Source organism: Stegodyphus dumicola, chromosome 5 (assembly GCF_044657685.1).
Source record: "Stegodyphus dumicola isolate Sdum_Otavi_A_Nest chromosome 5, ASM4465768v1".
Lineage (NCBI taxonomy): Eukaryota > Metazoa > Arthropoda > Arachnida > Araneae > Eresidae > Stegodyphus > Stegodyphus dumicola.
This window is the reverse complement of record NC_140772.1, coordinates 86,677,716-86,698,219: the sequence shown is the minus strand read 5'-3', so window position 1 is coordinate 86,698,219 and position 20,504 is coordinate 86,677,716. Positions and strand designations below refer to the sequence as shown.

Below are 20,504 nucleotides of genomic sequence, written 5' to 3'. Positions count from 1 at the left end.
TTGATGCGCGGTTTCCGTGTGGGGTTAGTAAGCGGCTTAGAGATTATCAAGGCAGTTGACTTTTTTGCATAAATCTTGAGTTTTAGGTTATGACACAGGGCTGTAAACTGACTGCAGATGTTTGTGCTTCTTTGCTCGAGTTCGTCTTTTCACGAGAAATGTCACATCGTCAGCATATGCAATAAGGTGTACGTAGTATGGCCGATTGGCAGTTAAAATAGAATTTAAAGTTATGTTCCAAAGTATAGGGCCCGTACATGAACCCTTATACCTTGGCTGTGGGCAATGATGCAATGATTAAAGTGCGGTATTTGAAGTAACTGGCAAATATGTGATACAGGTTTGTGAGACATTCAGCTATTCTGAGCGCTTGCTTGATGGCAACCACCAAAGCGCGCCACCAAACGTGTCGAAGACGCTTTTGAGATCGATTGAGAGGAACGCTGTGTGGAGCTGTTGCGTCCTGTTGAATTCAATGTTGCAATCTCTTCCAGAGCTTGTAGTGCGGACAGTCTTGATCGAAAGCCATATTGAATTGGGCTGATGAAGTTGGTAACTTGAAGGTGGTGAGCAAGACGTTGTACTAAGAGTTTTTCGTACACCTTACCTAAGGATGGAAGTAGGCAGATGGCACGTAGGGAGCGTGGGTAATGCTTTCGCCGAGAATCGGACCACTTCTGGAATACGTGCCCAGCGTGAAGACCACCACTCCACGAAGGCATGCCAAGAAGGCGGAGAAATACCTTATAGACATTTTTATGCTCTACTTTTTACAAAGATCAGAGAATGTTCCTAATATAAGTATAGAGATCGCAGGAACACATAAAAATGATTTCCTAATTTTTTATAAAATTAAGTTAAAATTCGCGAAACATGAATATTTTCATCATTTAAAACATTTTTTAACTGGAAGCATGTATCTAGAATCAACGGTTGTGAACATAGAGTCCGGGTAATGACTTTTGCGAACACACTGTATTAAAACTGTGTAGAAAAAGAAAAAGTCCTAAACGATTTTTTATGTGACTTTGAACTCAGTTGTGATATCCTGTCGTAAATATTTTTCATTACTGTAATTTATAACTTTTTGTTTCCTCATCTCTCATCATGTTTATTCTTTCGTTATTTACAATGAGGTATCTTTTATCTTTTTTAAAAAAATACTGATTTAATTTCCATAGCCAAAAACCTTTTTCTCGAGATTAAACTCCTTGAAAATACATATAAATTATTAATTGTAATTGTAAATTATTAATTATAAATTATTAATTATAAACATGTAAATTATTAATTTTAATGTGGATTTTATATTTTGCCTATATTTTTTTCATTCAATTCGGACGAATCGTAAATTTGGGCTATGTCATCCTCGGTAGCATTCCGGTAAACTGGGGTTGATAGTACACATATAGAACTAAAATAAAAATTTGTATAACCAAAAGCATCTTAAAAAAATAAGTTAAAATTTAATAAAATTATTTTTTTCTGTTTCGATACAATTTAAATCATGGACCTCTCCTCCCGCTAATTTGATATGACTGGGCTTCTTAAATTACATGTTAATATTTGTATCAGTTTGCCAGCTGACTGTAGTTTAGATTACCCAATATGGATTACAAAAATCAAAGAATAAATAATAAGAAATATATTTTCTCACCAGTGCTTATAAAAATGAGTCTTTCCATTTTAGCTAATCGAAATTTTAAAAAATCGATATTAAACTATTGAAATATTGAAGTCTTCTAATTAATCGCAGTCTGAGCCTAAACAGTAATATATCCTTACTTGAAATTACATAATATGCTTGAATATCTGTCCTGCAATTATTGAATTACTGAATGCAATTATTGAATTATTATAACAGCGATTAACACTGTTCACTTTTACTGTCATAACTTTTTCACCTACACCTCTAACTGCTGGTGAAGTTCTAAAGAACTATTCCCTAAACATTATAATCTTGGCTATAACGTATCGACTTTTTTCTCAGTGTATCAAAAAACGCACTGCTTCTAGTCACTAGATATATATACTTCTATTCTCAGGTCTTAATGAGATGCAAAATTAAAAGTGTGTTGCGTGCGTACGGATTCATAATAAATTGAATGTACAACTCCGATTAAAAGTGAATAAAATTTATTCTTATCGCAACAAATAAGAAATTTCCTCAGAGAGATTCGTACAATATCATAATATTTCACAGTGATTATATTTTAAACTCTTAAAACGTTTATTAGAACTTAATTAAAAAACGCTAATCCGATCTCATCATGAATTCGCTACAGTCAATAACAGCAGAAACAATAACAAGAAAACAACTTATAAAACAACTGAACTGAGATATTTTCCTTCAGCTTTTATAAGCTTTTTAATAAAGCACGAGAATTTTCTGTTATTTTCTCGATTTTTCTGGATAGCAAAAGAGTTCAATTACGAGATATCTATTTCTTAAAATGTTAAATTCGCGTACTTCTATATTTTAATTTTTCTGGCGTAGCTTTCTCTTCAAATAAGTCTCGTGCTGCATTGCACGGGAATATAAAACAATTTTAATTACAAGTTCTACTAGAAATAGCTAGCTAAATACAAACTTCGTAACAATAGTATTTCTAGGGCCGCTATCAAAATTAACAGGCCCACCATTGGCCAAGCAGGTAAAAACCTCTGAACAGTGGCAGATTGATCCGAATTCACATCCTTCCGAATGAACTGGCTAGATGGGAAACTTCGTAGTTCGCCCCATGTGTAATATGAACACGAAACAGGTTACGTTATAAAGTATCTCACCTCATAGGCAGATAGCATTAGTGTGTGCTTCCGTAATCTAATAAATCCAAATTTAAAAAAAAATTATTCAAAGTTAGTAAAGGAGAAAACTGGCTCTCACGTGACATGCTCAAAGGCACTTTGCCTTCTTAAAATTTTCTTTTTTCTCAATTTGCCAAAAACATTTTCATACATCTAAATCATGGGAAATGCATATAGATAATTTTTCCTTTATACCTTGTTTTAGCGCTTTATAAAATCAGTTGCTAATTATTTGTTTTCCGAGTGTTACCCAAGATGCCATCCGCTGCTAGCTCGAATTACCATTAATTCGAAAAGCAGTTAAAAATCATAGAAAACATATATAACCAATAATGTAATTAGCAGACAAATGTTATTAGTAATTTATTTGTCATTTTAAACAGTTTAATTTACAAAATAAGTTTTTTTGGTTAACCCGACCTTGTTGACCCTTCTCTGACGATCATTAACTTTGTTGTCTCTCCTCTGACGGAACTGGAACTGACTCTATGTCTAATACCAAAATATTTTATATGATGCATTTGCTATTTTAACGTTAATATGTACTCATGTTTATGGGACTCTTACTTCATCTGTGGAAGAACGGCAGAGCCTTATGAAGGTTATAAATAAGCATTTCTATTAAAGCTTGAACTTAAATGAAGGCACAACTTGTACGTACACCGTCACTCGCATGTTTTAAATAACAAAAATTAAATTTACAAATTTAAAATGGATTCGTAGCTTGAGACTACAGAGTTTGGACTTAACTATGATTGGCTCAAACTTTTAATGGCGCGATTTAACTTCAGCTAGCAAGAAGTCCTAGTCCAGAAGGTATTTATATTTATTATTCTAACTTAACAGAGCTAAGCTACAATAACAAATATAAATAATAATTTTTAATTTTTAATTTCAGTTTCCTTTGATTCAATCGAACTACATTTTATTACGATTTACAGCTCTGCTTTAATAAAACTAATAGTGCAGTGGCATCCGTATAAGAATATATTGGCAAGGCATTCCTTAATTGGGACGGGATCTTCACATCCCGTTCCATAACATGGTATGGAATATGAAGCTAAATCATCTGAAACGACTCTGATAATTAGAGAAATCTATCCGCAGACATTTGATAATTGTTACATTTTACAGTAATATAAAGCTAACTGTTAGACCACATCTATTTTTTCTCTTCTTATAACTAACTATACTTCATTAAACAAAACATATTCCATTCGATTTTACTCCTTCATTTATGAAGACTGTTTTAAATAAATCAACTCGGAAACAAATGTAAAACACAAACGTCAATTTTTATTGCTTCTGGGAGGTAAAAGATTTTCAAAAACACTCTTCTTGCTTAAAAGAGTAGAGCACTTTGAATCTCAATAATGCATTCTGGTATATGAAATGAAAATGACTTGAGTTCGATGTAATGGAATATTGAATGTCTCTGCTGAATGAAAGTAGAAATATGAATACAATGTTATTGTGCCTGCTAGTAGTATTATCATTGACTGAACCTTAAAAAATGCAGTAAAACTCTTCTTCTTGCCTGTCTATTTTACTGAGTTATAATACTGTGAGATATAAATTTCGCGGCAATACTTTCTAGATATATTTCTACATCTGTACTTCCTTTATAGTATATGAAGAAAATTTCATTTAGATTAAAAATGCAGTTATAAATAAAAGTAATTTTTTAACGAAAGGTTACAGAATGATACTCGGTAAGTAAAACGATAGAATAAAAAAGTAAAAAGTAAAAAATAAAAAATCTGAAAATTACGCTCAAATGGGCTTTTTTTAACATTTTGTGTGTTACCTTTATTAAATATCATGTTCTTCGTACTTAAATCGTAAAATTCAATTCAACAGCAATATCACAAAATAATTTGAAAAGAGCATATCTTTAGAATCTCCTATACCCAGTCTCACGTGCTGGAAATAAAAATGTTTTTTGCCAGACAGTGTTGCCATTGCTCACTTTGAAACTTTTGAGTTTGTTAATCGAAAATTTGCTAAAGTTTTACAAAATATGAAACAGATTATAAAACAAATTCCAACTTCCAAATTTGGGCCTCCAGATGCCCATACTCAAATGGGGGATTACGCTATTTAAAAGGTAATCGTTTTAGGTACCGTTGTTTTATCACAGTGAGAGTAATATATATACATTTATGCAGATTCTTCATTATTTAATTTCTTTAAATATAGTACAGGATGTTACTATTTGGTGTCAACAATTTGAAAAGTGATATCGTCTTTCAAAGTTTTCAACGAAAAATGCAAAAACGAAATTAATACCATTTCTGGGCTAACGCCATTTGGACTAATAATATCAATTAGGAAACAGATAATTTAGAAACAAAATTGAAAATAATACTTTCGCGTAGATTTAGTACTTCTAGCTTCCCAATAGAGTCCATCTGTTAAGGAAAAATATTTGATTGCTGCCAATGCAATTTTACTTCTATACCTTCAAGAAATATTCAATAAAACACCCTTGAAAGTGTAGGAATTCACATCACTTCTTCCCCAAGAATTCATTCTTGTCTTAAGGTAGGTAGCCTTCATGTATTTTTCAATAATTAACCTAATTTTCCTCATCTTCTAAATAGATAATAGTATATTTTATGTACATCGGCCAGTATTTATAACGACATAAATAAACATCAATATTGATAAACATAATATTCTTTTTAAAAGTAACCTTTCTCTCTAACATGACCTAGACATAGTGGGGAAGATGAAAATTCTTTGTAAGACTTAAATATTTGTCATCACTGTATATAAATGGAGCAAAGGCACACAAAATCTGACTGTTAGGAGATCTTTTTAAGGGTGGTGTAAGGTATTTTTATCCACCTTTTTAAGGGTGGTGGATAGCTGAAGATAAGAGGTTTCCTACCATATTCAGCAGAGGCTTCTTGTTTGGGTGATCCAAGTCGGCATAGTGTTGAACGAAGGAGTCACGCTATCGGTACTCTACGCTCTGCGTGCAAGATCTAAAATCAGCAAAGCCCTTTTTACTACCTATGATTTTTCATAGGCTAATGACTTAATTAGCCTATGAAATAAGAAAATTAATGCAAAAATATATTGGAAGATCAATATAACTTACAAATTTTGAACTAATAAAACTTTCAACACTCGTATGTGTTCTTTAGTAGCTCTTGCAATTTAATAATAGGTTGCTGATAGAGAAAGTATTACAGAGTATTATTTTTAGAGAGCATTACACAAAGTATCATATCTCCATGACTTACAAATATTTTTTGTTATTAAAATGAGTTATCCTTTCAGTTCAAATTAGATATATGTTGATAATAAATATTGCAAAACAATTTCGATTTTAAAAATAATGCATATAAATTCCTTTATATCTTACAATTAAATTAACATTTTCATTTGCCACAATATGTGTATTTTTCTCAACAGTTGTGCGAGGGCGTTCCAATTTCGGAGCTTCTCTTATGGCTGAGAAAAGAAGGAAAATCTCTGTCTGAAGAAGAAATAGGAGCTCTCTTGAAAATATTTATGCTAGTAAGTAAAATTCATCATATCCTTTAGTTGAACAGAACGTATGGCAACGATTAGATAATTTTTAAGATGATATAAATTTTGTGTATTCTGAGTTAAAAAATGAACGAAATGTAATACTGTTAAGTGAACCTAGGGCCAGAGTGTCGCTATGGTAAACAAATATAGTGAATTTTAAAAGAGTGCATTTATTCTATTGTGGTTTATGCGATATCGACGAAGTAGATTTTATTCAATCCAATAAGTTTAAATGAAATGCAAGAAAAAAGGGGTGTAAACTCGGTAAAGGGGTAAAACTCGAATTTTAACGTATTTTCGTCATTCAGATCTTCTTTCGTCTTCAGGAAAGCGACTACTACAATTTGCATAATACATGGATCACAAGAATCGCTATCTGACTAAGTACGAGTATTGTATATTTATTTTAAAGTATGACATTTAGCAAGGTCTTCCCAACTTTTCTAGTAATCAGTGGGGTGCCTTTTCTGGAAACTGACTCTCAAATCCTCTCGATGGTTCTGAAAAAAGGGTAACATCGATTAACTGGTCCTAGATGTTTCTAGGAGCTTATACCGCTGTACATAAACGCTGCATCACGTATAGATTCCAGTTGTCTGCCAAGTGAATTATTCAGACATATGTGCTGAATTTTAACCCTTTAACGGGCCCAAGCCATTTATTTTCAAAATTGATATTTTATACAACTATTAGGAAAAAGTAGCTCGTTTATGACTAAAAATACTATTTTTGAAATTCTATTGTTGTTGTTTGTAATAGTGGTGGATATGTATAAAACAAGATATGTATAAACGCAAATATGTATAAAACAAGATATGTATAAACGCAAATATGTATAAACAAGATATCGCCCGGTATCAGCAATCACATTTTACTGATTTGTGCAAAAGAAAAAAATCATAATTACAAAAATATTACAAATAAACATGTATTTTTTGATGGAAACTATTTATTCTTGATTATTTAAATATGTATAAAATTTATAATATAAAATTCACATATACAATTTATTATAGAAATAAATACGTATAACCAAATGCAATACTTCTACTGAGTTTCATGAACTTTCTCCTCTGACTGGCATTGTGGGTTCCAACATTAGTTATTCGGATTTCGGAATAGTGTTTTTCTTTTACGCTGATACCCAGTTTGATTGTTAGTTTTCGTTTCTTACTAGAGAAGCCTCCTATTAGGCCGCGAGCTACTCTCAACCTAAATTGAAGATGAGACTTTCTTGACACTTTATGAAGTCCACATATAAAATATATGAAATGATAAGAGAAGCATCCAATAGAAAATAAAATAGTAGATGTTACCATTTATTTGATCTCTTACTTGTACTCTATATTCCAAACTTTCAGAAATGGAACCATCGTCTTTTTTCCCCAACTTCAAACTAATATAGCTAGCCATTTGATGCGTCTGATCTAGCCCAAATCTTATATCCTCCTTTTACAGGCTTCCCTGGCACATATTGTTTCATTCTGGACCTTTGAATTTTATCATTTTTTCATCAATAGATTGCACTGATGAGTTTAAATATATTTCTCGCATTTTTTTTTTCTAAACGGGTGATCAAAGAACGCACTTTGTGTAATTTGTCAAATCCTGGCTTATTTCGAAGTACAGCCTTTTGATTGCCATTGAGATTTCCTGATTATTGAAAAAATAGTCAGAAGACTAGTACAAATTTAAAGCAGCTAATTTATTGATTCCCATCATAATTAGGATTCCCAAAAAAGCCTGCAGTTCTTATTGCGTGAGGGAGTCCTTTTTCGGAATCTTCAGAATCTGAAGACAGTGGAAAATAGAGCTCTACAGCTTCCTCGGTGGTTATTTTTTTTCCATTTCTTCAATGCGTTTACCTAAAATAATATTCATTACATTTAATTAGTTACTTATATTTTGAAATCACTTTAACATACTGATCAGTATATTACCTTTATATTAGCATTCTAATTCTATATTCTATTTATTTTATTATAGCATTCTAACTAAAGTAATATTTTAATTCTAATTTCTAAATGCATAAATATTTATAAAATCCTAAATAAATGCTAAACTATTTTCCATAATATTTATAATAATTAATATTAGAAACAATTAATTATTGAAATGACAATATAAAAGTATTAGAATATATATGTATACAAAGAAATCAAGTACCATGCAAAATGCTATTTCAAACAAAATGCTATTTCTAAAGCTAAACATGCAAAGTAAAACATGTAAAGTTCTAAAGTAAAACTGTGTTTCGATCAGGCAGTGATCGAAACACAGTTTTACTTTAGAACAAATTATATACCACCTCTAAAATCACTAAGCGTGCCGTGGTAAATATTTTACCACCAAACGCAAATATGTATAAAACAAAATATTTCGCTATTTTTTTAAATGCATAAGATACAAAATATGTGAATATATAGCTTTTAACTTATTCTTATATATTATTACACAACAAAATAAGAAAAAGCGTACGTGTTTACCCTCTCCATTTTGCTTGAAAACTGGGTGAATGCAGAAATGTTGCAGTTTACGTGGCCCCTACTGCCATCTTTTAGAGAAAATGTGAAGCTCTGGTTCCAGAGGATAATTCCTGATATCGTACACTAGTAAATAATTTTCCGTGTGCTGCTAGAGAACAAATTGTCTAGTGGTAAGATATTTGCCCCCGCCTGTAAAAGGGCTGTTAAACTGAAATTTTAAGCGTTATTCAAGCATTTTTTTAAATTATACTCAGAGAAGGAAATTTTAAATTTTAAATTATGCACTTCATCTATTAAATTGCTTCTTGTCCTTTGAAAATATATAAAAGTAATTTAAAAATTTATAATCTTAGTTTTGTTACTCATAAATGTTTATTTTATATATTGTTGTACTTAAAAACTTTTACTGTTAAATAAAATTTGTTTTTCTTCCTCTTATTCCTACTTGAAACATTTAAGATAATCGCGAAAATTTAGGAGTCGTCCCACTAGTATGTAAACGTGTAAAGAAAAAATACAGAGTCATGAATTATGTACTGTTTATGGTTGTTTAGAATGTATACCTGAAAGGTACTAAAATATATCATAATAAAAACTTCTTTTATACAGAGAGGAACTTTGACAGTGTGAATATGCTTCTTTTAAGAACTGCATTTTCTAGTTTTTCCTGACAACACTTCCTAATATAATATGCATAAAAGCTAAACATTTTATTAATCTGTAAATTTGGAGTGTATCCCTTACCAATTTTTAGCGCATATTTGTTTGTAGAAAGATAAATAACTTGTAATATATGCAACTCATTATGTAAATGTTTGACAGGCAATTTATAACCTCCATCAAAATGATATTATTCACCGAGACATCAGAGCGTCGAATTTTATTCTTTCGACTGAGGGTGACATAAAACTAATCGACTATGGTAAGTGTTTTAAGCTTTTGTATTTTCTTTCCACATACGACAAAAGAGTGCATTATAATATGTCAACGTAGAATATTAAGTGTTCGACCGTAGCAATATTTATGAAGAATGCGTATGCTAACGGCAGTGAAAATCGAAACATGTCTGAGAACAGAGAGTTGTTTCTTAGAGAATATTGTTGAACACTGACGAATATACGCAAGCAATTAAAATATTTGACCATATTATAGATATTTACTGGTTAAAGATATAAAAGTTACATTTTTTTCAATTGATATTCAATTTAAATATTTAGGTAAAGAGAAAACTGCTAATGAAAACTTATAGTGTATGAAGTAAGCTTCAAGTAATCCATAAAAATATGAACAAAAATCATTTTATTTCTTTGTTTAAATTCATAATGGATTAAGATACTTTTTTACTATAATGCATATTATTTTAGCGTGACAATTACTTCAATATTCTTAATAATTAAAAATTATTTCATCATAGATTACTTTTGATAGGATTATAAATCTTCTAATTTTTTTTCTGTTAATTTATGATAAGAAGCACAGTGGAGAATATAAATAATGCTAAAAATAACCAATAGCAATGAACACCTAATTCGTTAACCCAGTCGATAAAATAATCATGAAGATGGGGGCTATGGCTGCTGTAGCAAAGCCTCATATCTATGTGCAGGTAAGGAAGTACTAGATTCAATTCACATTCGATCCCTCTGGCATTTTAATGCTGCAATAACCCAAACCAAAAGGGCAAAATATTCAACAGACAAAATTTCCATGTAACTACTTTTGCAAATATTGGCTATTGTTTTAGTGGTATGAAACCAGAAATGGTAATACCGATTTTAAACCCATATTCTTTAAATAGATGAATAAACACTAATTTATATATGCAATTATTTGTAAAACTCTCAGCTTTAAATAAATTCTCGTAATTAAATAATTTTAAATAATCTCGAAAGATTCTCGTAGATTACTTTTATATACCTAGACCTAATCATAATAAAGCTTAACATAGAATATTCTCATGTATATGACATAAACTCAGCTTTTAATAATTTATTTTACAGTTCCGAAAGAACAATACCTATGGAAATGCAAATATAGATGCGATTTAAGCTAACATTTGCGAAGTATTAATTCAACAAACAAGAAATTAACTTCCCAAAAATGCTTGAACAATGTACTCATATATTACACAAGTTTATATCTCTTGAGCATTTTCATATGACCTGAAAATTCAGAGTCTTTCCGATATCAGAATCTAACTACATTTCTGTTTTTTTTTTTTTTTTTCCTAATCAGAGCAAATTTGAAATTTGAATGCACTGTTCAACTGATATCCTCGATTAATATGAACAAAATCACATAGTATCAACACTGCATATTGGAATTCTTTGTTTCGATTCTAGAAATTTTTATCACTTTGAGATACAATTTTACACTCTTTAGCGTCATTGTGTTTTCAGACTAAATGCACATGCTTTCGAACGAATATCTGCAAAGTTTTACACTAACTAAAATTTAGAGGGTTCAAAGTGAAATGTATATTCTTAAAAGTACAACAGAATGAAATTAATTACACATTAAGTCTAAAACTATTCTTTCTTATTTTCTGAATTAACAATTGACTGAATATTGGGGCATTTTTATTTCATTCTTTTAAAAGTGCTGATAGTTACAAAACGTAAACTCCTTCACTTTCAATTTTGGTAATTGGTATTTCTTTGCAACAGTGTTCTACAGTTTGTTTTCTCTTAGAATTGTACTGAAATAAAAGCAAAAGTATAGAACAAAACTAGAATTTTTATATTTTAATTAAAACTTGATAAAAAAGTTAATTCTAAATACCATATAAGATCTCCTTTTATTCTACCCTGATTTTCCATGATACGATATGCTTGGAATTTTCATAACCTTCAGATTTCGCTAATTTAAAATGATGCGTTATGTCACCATTATACTCGAATCCCAAAAGGTGCTGAACTTAGACCTTATAGGAGACTATCAGACAGATTCATAACTATTGGTGCTATGAATACTACAGATATATATTAAAAGAAATTAAATTGTTCAACTGCCGAAACCTTTCCTTTGAATGAATGACTGAACATCTGCCAATTAGAGTGATAATATCTGTTCAATAATCCGTAAGCTAAATTCGAGAAATATTGACTTCTAAGTAGGAGTCAAGTTCTACCAGTGTCCAAGAAGTGAAGTCGCTGAAAACCGATTGTTCAATCTGATTTCAAAATCCGGTGAATTAGCTGTCAGTTTTCGCTATTTTCTCTATATGTAACTTGGTTCCCTTTAAAAGTCCTGTACAGAGACAGCTCTCTGTTTTGAATATGCCTTCGTGTGCATCACAATAATTAAAAAAAATGTGCTGTGTTATACCAGTAAGGGTATATCCACAAAATAATATAATCCGTAAAGAAATTCTAAAATTTATAGATCAACTTTTCAATCTGGAAAAAAATCTACTAACAAATTAAAGCAATGAATAAACATATTAATAAAATCTGCATTTGCTAGAAGTTTCTTCATTAATTCGCAATTTCAATAGACTTTGAGTGATAATCGTCAGCACCGTAGAAAATCCGACTTAATGCTTGTCATATTTTAATTAAAGAATTTGGAGTTTTATTTGTAAAAGCAACTAAGTATAAAAATAAATGATTGCATAAATAAACAAATACTCTGCTCAATGAATTCTAAGATTTTAAAATTTTCTTTAATAGATAGTGTCATGTACCTGGCTGCGGCCAGCCAACCAGCTGTCTACCTCGCGGTCCCCCCCCCGGGGGGTTGACTCAGGCGAACACTTAGCAAGTACTGGTTAGTATCTGTACCTAGGCAGTCTCAACCACGGTGGTATATAATTTGTCTTCACAGGACTAGAGCCCGAGTATTGTACTCAGGTTGTTTCAGGTTTGGCAGGGACCCTACTGGTACTGTCGTGTCTGTTCCTTCGGCTCTGGGGGAGCTATATGGAAGATTTATCGACTGAGTTCCCTGGGGTTTGACCCCATTCAGTTCTCGTGGCGGGGATTGACAAAGTGGACAGAGCACCTATCTACAATGTCGTTTTGCCGATGGAGTGGTGCCCGGAGGCAAGGTGACAGAGTTTCAAAATAGCAACGTTTTCGTTCTGCCCAATGCTTCGTAAAAGCCAGGCAGGGACTGCGGGGGTTGCGCCCGCGAGAACGAGGTCCCACGGACGTTCGATGTTCCAAACTCTGAATGGGTCCCGTATAATGAGGACCTGAGACGGAGGTCCTTCGTCTGGAGTGTCTGTCTACCTCGCGGTAAGAATCCAGCAAGTGAGACAGACGAGAGCTGTATACAGAAAGTTTGGTAGGGGGTTTACGCCTAAGTTCGAGTTTCGATTTCAGCCAGCGTGGCTGATTAATTTGTACTCCTGATACCCCACTCCTGACACCATGCTGTCATGCTTGTCGGGATGGCAGAGATACATTATTGGAAAATGAATCCTTTATTATATAAAAGCACAACTTTTATGTACGAATATTTACATGACGTTGATATTATATGATTTAAGAAAATAATTCCAATGAAACACAGTTGTTTAATACCTTACAAATTAATCAACCAAGCTGGTTAAAATCGAAACTCGAACTCAGGCGTAAACGCCCTACCACACTTTCTGCAGACAGCTTTCGTCTGTCTCACTTGCTGGATTCTTACCGCGAGGTAGACAGCTGGTTGGCTAACCGCAGCCAGATACATGACAGATAGTCATGTATTTATTGTTTAATCTCTCTGAAATCGTAAGTGATAATCCAAATTAGTAGATGAAATATTAAATAGAATTACAGTCAAATTTTTCCTGTGGCATATCCGCTTTCCTTATTCACTGCATGTTAAGGGAAATATGCTACCAAAGGGGAATGCACCAATTTGACATATCCCCCTTTGCTGACCCGTTCAAAATTTGCTTGGTTTAACGATTTATTTTCAAGTATTGCATTGTAAGCAATACTGTAATTTAATTTATTTAAAAGAATAAAAAATTCAAATATAATAAATAGTTAGAATTTGTTAATGCACGAAACATTATGAGTATTATAGATATTTGTGATATGAGTATATATTTTGGTTGCATAAAAAGTAACTTCGTTTTTGTATCGAGAAAGATATTTACTCAATTTTACTCATTAATTTTTATCAAAGTGCATAAAAAATATAATTCACATATAAAAGCACCTAATTACCACATAAGCCGATAAGGACGAAGATAAGGGATCCAGAGTCCCAAAATGTTTTGTGTAATTCTTTATAATCCTTGTTTTACTCATAAAAACTAGGAAAAAAGAGTTTTGAAGAATGTGTATCGCCCAGACTTCCTGAGTCAGAACCTGGTTTAACTGACAGTGAAAAAAGCAATAAGATGAGTATGTATGTTATAAGAAACTTATTTTCTTTCTGCACACAAATCTTCTGAATTAAACTGTAACATTAGTTTTCTGGTAAATTTTGACATTGCATTTGAAGATAAAAGCTGATAAGCTGTGCTGTCAAATCCTATGACGACATGTTATTCGGCTTTTGTTTCTAAAATGCTCATTTTTACGTCCAAAAAAAACTGGGAAACTGTAGTTTATTTCTATACGAAGTGAATCTATAAAGTTTTAACAGTGTATCTTTCAAATCAAAATTTATAAAGTAATAGTTATGTGATAATTATTACAAATGATAATCATTAAATTATTTATCTTTAAAGAAAAAAATTTAAATGTTAGTTTTTTTTTTTTTATTTTTTTTTTGTCTCATTATGTGCAGTGGTTATTTGAGGATAAGAATTCTAAAGACTGAACAAGGTGATTATATTTTCTTCATTTAATGTAAAAATAGAATCAAAGACTTCTCTAAAAACCGAGTCCTGCAAAACCATCCAGAAATACTAAGAATTTGTTAAATGTCATACAGTAATGTAAAGAATGAGTGTAGAAGGCTAAGCAGTAATAATATTTTTCAAATCTGCATTTTTTACGATTTTAGTCCTGAAACTGTGCAGTTGCATTGCGAAGTTTGAACTAAATTCAATAGATTTTGTATCAGACTTTCAAACAAGAAGAATACCATTTCCTTTAATGCTATATCCCTTATGTTAGTTCTTTTATTTTTTTCTTTCAAAGTGAATAATATATACGTTTCACAATGTAACGCTTGTAATTTCCAAGAAAGAACATTAAAATCATTAAAATTCTATTAAAGCTGAAATTTTGATTGCAATTTGTTCCAAAAGGAAGAACCAGCCTTTCGTGTTATTTTACTGTTCGCAGCGCTAAATTCGGGAAATGCAACGTAATTAATTGTCTTCTTTTATTATGTATGTTATAAGAAATGTTCTTTCAAATACTTCATAAATGCTCCAAGTGTAAATAATAAACAGCCTTGTTTTAAAAACTTTAAATGAATAAATATGTAATATAATTAATTGCACAAATTTTCAATCAACGTGTAAAATTTTATGCAAATTATAATTTTTTCAATTCTATTATTTGCATGTTTGCAGACTATTATATACTCTAAATGCTTCGAACTGCAATATCTACTTTTATAAACAAAGTAAAACAGAAACTCTTTCTCAAAAGGTGTTTTTTTTTTTTTTTTTTTTTTTTTTTTTCATTATAACCAATAGAACAGTTTGATGTTCATTTTCAAAATTATCAAATTATTTTTATTGTATTATAAACTCTTTCTCTGCATGTACTTAGAATTATATGAGAAAAAAGTTAAATACTATTTATGACATCTATGCAAAATGCTAAACATTAATTTTAATCAATTATTTTATGAATTAATGCAATTAAATGTTTTGTTTAAATTAATAGTAAATAGAATAAAATAATTAAAAGTTCATATAAAATGCGAATGAAGAACATAGGACGTAATGGAAAATATTGTTAATTTTTATCATGAAGCTTAAAATTAAATATTATGTTCCGCAGGAAAAATGCTTGATTTTAACCAGGAGACTGAGCTCTCTATAGATTATTAAATTAGATTAGGTTACATTACTAGGGGCAATGTTCGTGAGGATTGTTTTCCTAACATGGGTGATCTTGGCGAGACAGTTTCCAAACAAAACCGTTTTTCATTTACTTTGAGCGAAAAAGAGTATTTTTAAATATAGTTACAATTAATTTAAGTATTTATCTGTTAAATGGTTTCAGCTGCAGACAAATGTTTCATTCTCCCCTACTGTATCTAATCTATCAATATTAATTTCAACCCAAAATTAAATTACTAAAATACGTTCTAAATTAACCAAAATAATTTTATCTCAATCAAGAAGATTCTTCTCTTAAGAACCTAAACTTACTTTTTACTTTTTATGAAAAAATATAGTTTCAGGAAGTACGGTACAGTATTATACTTCTTTTAATTACATTAGCAAAATTTAGAAATATTTCCCTTATATTAAATTTGATTTATAATAATTTACTTGTAATATCAAAAGATCACTTAAGAGTTTTAACACTTCGATTTTCTTAATTGCTGTATATTAAATACATCAATCATTACATATTTGTAAGTGTAGTGTAAAATCTTTCGCTTAAAGTATCATTTAGTACAAATTTTCTTTTCTTTCCATTGACTGATGTTTCTTAAATGAGTCTTTCTTTCGTAACGTCTTTTATACATGTAATGCCTCATACTCTAGAAAAATATTTTGTAAGGAGGCCTACATAAATAAAATTAAAACCTTTATCTTTATAGGGAAATATGTAACAAGGACATTGTAGAAAAATCAGGTACAAAAAAATCACAGGTTGACCACAGTAATGATAGATTTCTGCTAATTGATTTCTAGAAACAGCAGTAGCAAAACTAATAAAACATAATTTTTTAAGAAGATAATTCACTGATTTTCCGCGAAATTTCATATATTAACAGGAATGATAAACCAAATATCCTTTAGAATGAAGTACGATTTAGACTGATATGCATCCTCGAGAAGCAAATAATGGAAATTATTTGCTTCTTTATTGAAGCAAATGAAACAAATAATGGAAGCAAATAATTAGAAATAAAGCGAGTTTTTAAAAGTATCACTCTTCGTGATTATTAAATTGAAATTTTGATTTGTACTTCTTAACATGAACACATGAACGCAACTCATACGAACAGAGTTTCATATAAAATAGCGAGAATAAGAAATTATTCTAAAAATTTCTAATCTGGACCACTTATGCATCGCATTCATAAAATCTTTTATTTTCGCAACCATTGGTCGTAAACATGCATTTCTTTTCCCAAAAAGCTTTTAATAAGAAATCATTTGTATAATGTTCGAAAAATTGCGAAATCTAACTTCTTTTAACTAACTGTCTTCCATTCCTGATTTATATTTAGCAAACATTTATTATCATTTTAAAAAATAAGATACAAACCGTTTCACTCCTGTACAAAAACTGAAAAAAAAAGTATGACGATATTTAATCAATGAGATTTAATCTTAAAATTTGAAATTATGTTCAGAAATAGTATAAACATTTAAGAGTGAAATGTTTGTATTTGTAGGTAGCTAAAAATGAAAGACCAATGTAGAAAAAGATTTCTAATGCTATTAGATTAAATGGCTGCTCCTGCTATGTAGACTGTAGTGAAAAGTATTGATCACTATTTTTTTTTCAAGTAGATGACCTTGTTCACAGAATCTTACAGATTTCGTATCCTGGAAAATAGTGTTAGGCTTCATGTCTTGGCACAAAACCATCTCGTAACATAGTTTGCATAAATTAAGAAATTGAAAATATGTTTAATCTAACGAATTGCCTTTATAATTACTAAATTAGAATTAAAAAGTAATGGAACTGTATAAAAATATTATTAAAATACTTTAAGCAACTGAAAATTTATGATTTATCCGTGTGAAATGTTTTCGGCGAATCAAATTTAAAAAGCCATGAAGGGAAGAATGTAATCCCAAGTTAATCCATTAAGTGATATTAAAGAGAAATACATCGATCTGGAGTTATTCTCCTTTATTCTTTAACCGACTTATCACGGTAAGTGGATAAAAGTCCAAAATGTTTTAGCTTATATATTTCGGTCAAATATGCCGTAGGAAAAATAAATGTTTCTTGTTTTTACAATCTGTATGAACTTCTATTTAATGTAACTGTTCGGACCAGAGATATAAAAATTAGATTTGCATTTCTTACAGTATTATTTTGTTAATTTAAAAATGCTATAACATAAATATTTGCATCATTTAAAGCTTTCCTTTCCGTTTCAGAAGAATATATCTACGACCAATGGTTCTGAAATTAATAAGCGCACGAATACTTTTATACACACTGTTTAATAGCCAATAATCAAATGGCGCTTAAATACGAATTCAAGTTTGTTTACTTTACTCGATTCAACTACTTCTTCATGCACTTCACAAATTCTAAACATACAATAGTTAAAATATGCAGCATCTAATAATATGATATTTCAGTTAAAGGTCAATATAAAATAGTTAAAGGTAGGCTATGTTCGAATTCCATGGCGACGACAACACTAAATCTTACAACCGACGCTGGGCAATGAATAACTGTAAATTAACTACCAGAGGTCATCTAGCGAAAGTAAACATAACTCCCTGTCTCTCAAGTTCGCCCACCAGCGGCTGAGCTTTACCGCTCCGCCGCTGAACACTGGTAGTTCGGTCCGAGGTTCGAATCCCGCGTACGGGCTGGCTGTATGGGCGTTTTCGTGGTTTTTCCCATGTGTAACGTGTATATGAGCCAGTTTCCCTTAGAAAGTCCTCCACGAAGGCATCCCTCCTCTTAGGCAGATAGCCCTCGAGGCTTTGCCATTATCACACACACACACTCAAGTTCAGTCCTGGTACAGAGGTAAATTTTAATTGTAGGCTTTTCGAAGTTACCAGTTTTAGTTTTGACTATGGCTACACGAACTAACCCATCTTTGCCAGGATGGACGTCGATGATACGCCCTATAAGCCAGGTTAAAGGTGAAGATGCATCTTCGAAGACAAGAACCACAGTGTCGATCTTCAAATGGGGATTGTTGAGCTGCCACTTAGATAGCCGTTTGAAGAGAAACCAAATATTCCTTCTCCCAGCGATTCTAGAATCCACGTCGAATAAGTTTCCACATAGAACTCATTATGCGAGCAGGTAGCTGTGTTTATCACCTGTAATAAGATAAGATAGAGTCAACGCATTGATAGAGTCGATATCAGAATCGTTCATGTAAGCAAATGGACACGAATTCAAAATAGCTTCTATCTGAACAAGTAGTGTTGATAACTCTTCTAGGTCAAAAGCGTCTCTCTCAATACTTTTCTCAAATGAAATTTCGCTAACAGAAAGCTGGCTTCTCATAGTCCTCCAAATTGTGGTAAAGCAGGAGGTATGAAATGCCATTAAATAGATTAATTTGTTATTCTTGTGATACTGATGCTGTTCCATGCAAAGAAAACCGAATTTGTTTTAGTTTCGAGCAGTTTCGGCAGACTTCTACAGAACTGATACCGTTGTCACTGTAAATATGCTGTTGTGCGACATGAAATGAGACGTCAAAGGCAGTAATAAACGGATCTGTCATCGAAACGCTGATCTCTTCAATACAAAGAAAACCAAATTTGATTTAATTTGTGCAGTTTTCAGCAAGCTCCTGTAAAAGTGATACCGTTAACGGTAAATATACTTCTGTACACCGCGACATGAAATGAGGCTTCAAATGCAGTAATAAACGAGTCTGCCATCGAAACGCTGACTGCTTCTAGGCACAGCTTTAGTTGATAAACAAACAAACAAAGCTAAATAGCCTTTCGTTAATTTAGAAACATGTCCCTTATTGAATTTAAAGGTAACAGGACCAGCATAGTTCACACCAGGTATGAAAAACGGTCGTTCGAAAGTCACGCGGTGTTTAGGTAAGTTATCCAATAATTGCGGAAATGTGGAAACTTTAAATCGATGACATGTTAAGCAGTGGTTGACACAACTACGTATCTGTCTTTCCCCTCTAAACATCCAGTATGATTACTTAATGAAATGAGATAATAAAGATGGACCACCATGAAAGTAATATGACGCTCTCTTACTAGTTTTGGCAGGATACTTGGAGTTAAATGCTAAAGATAAATTTTGAAGACGTCCTCCTACCCGTAAGAGACCAACTTGGTCTATGAATGGATAAAGAGAACCCATTTGTCTCTTCTTGGATAAAAGTTTCTTGCCTTTTATACGTTCCAAATCAGTTTGGAAAGAAAGATTTTGAATCAATGAATAATGATCTTTTCTACTACTTGGATCTCTAGAAATGTTAGTGGCATAAGGCAGTTGGAATGAATATCGTTATTCGAAATGTTTTGAGTGTTAATAAGTTTCTTGAAATTAGCAACAAATTATTGGCAATAAGCCAAAATGCGAATAATCTTACGATGAGGTGAATTTTTTTCGAATAAACTAATTAATAAATAGTTCGATTCACATAAATAAGAAATAAAAATAGGATCAGATCTTTGTTCGGCCTTTACTTCGGTATCATTTTCAGATCTTAACTTATATTTAGCCTAGTTTTTCCTCGTCCTAATGGAGCCATGGCGGAACGTTCCACCACACAGTACATGTCGCTAGAATACCTCAAGATGCAATGTCTGCAGGATTGCATTTTCTTTAGAAGGAACATGATTCCAGTGTTTAATAGGTTTCACTTCTATGGTTTGAGATGTTCTATTTGCAACAA

General features: G+C 31.5%; 1 protein-coding gene and 1 long non-coding RNA gene across 6 annotated transcripts in view; one reads left to right on the top strand and one right to left on the bottom strand.

Annotated features, from left to right (window-relative positions):
- Nucleotides 1-20,504, top strand: part of ninaC (STKc_myosinIII_N_like and MYSc_Myo21 domain-containing protein ninaC) — a 232,689-nt gene that overhangs the window by 47,326 nt on the left and 164,859 nt on the right. For all 4 annotated transcript variants that reach the window (XM_085816858.1, XM_085816856.1, XM_085816857.1 and 1 more), the window contains exons 3-4: nucleotides 6,232-6,336; nucleotides 9,660-9,759. In XM_085816858.1, coding sequence (XP_085672984.1) covers nucleotides 6,232-6,336; nucleotides 9,660-9,759 — 205 coding nt within the window. The remainder of the gene's footprint in view (nucleotides 1-6,231; nucleotides 6,337-9,659; nucleotides 9,760-20,504) is intronic.
- Nucleotides 8,036-20,504, bottom strand: part of LOC146997159 (uncharacterized) — a 120,476-nt gene continuing 108,007 nt past the window's right edge. The window contains exons 2-4 of one of the 2 annotated variants that reach the window (XR_015041163.1): nucleotides 18,711-18,945; nucleotides 8,838-9,026; nucleotides 8,036-8,216 (exon numbers count right to left, since the gene is read on the bottom strand). This is a non-coding gene — a long non-coding RNA (uncharacterized LOC146997159). The remainder of the gene's footprint in view (nucleotides 8,217-8,837; nucleotides 9,027-18,710; nucleotides 18,946-20,504) is intronic. The other variant, XR_015041164.1, reaches the window with a different exon arrangement.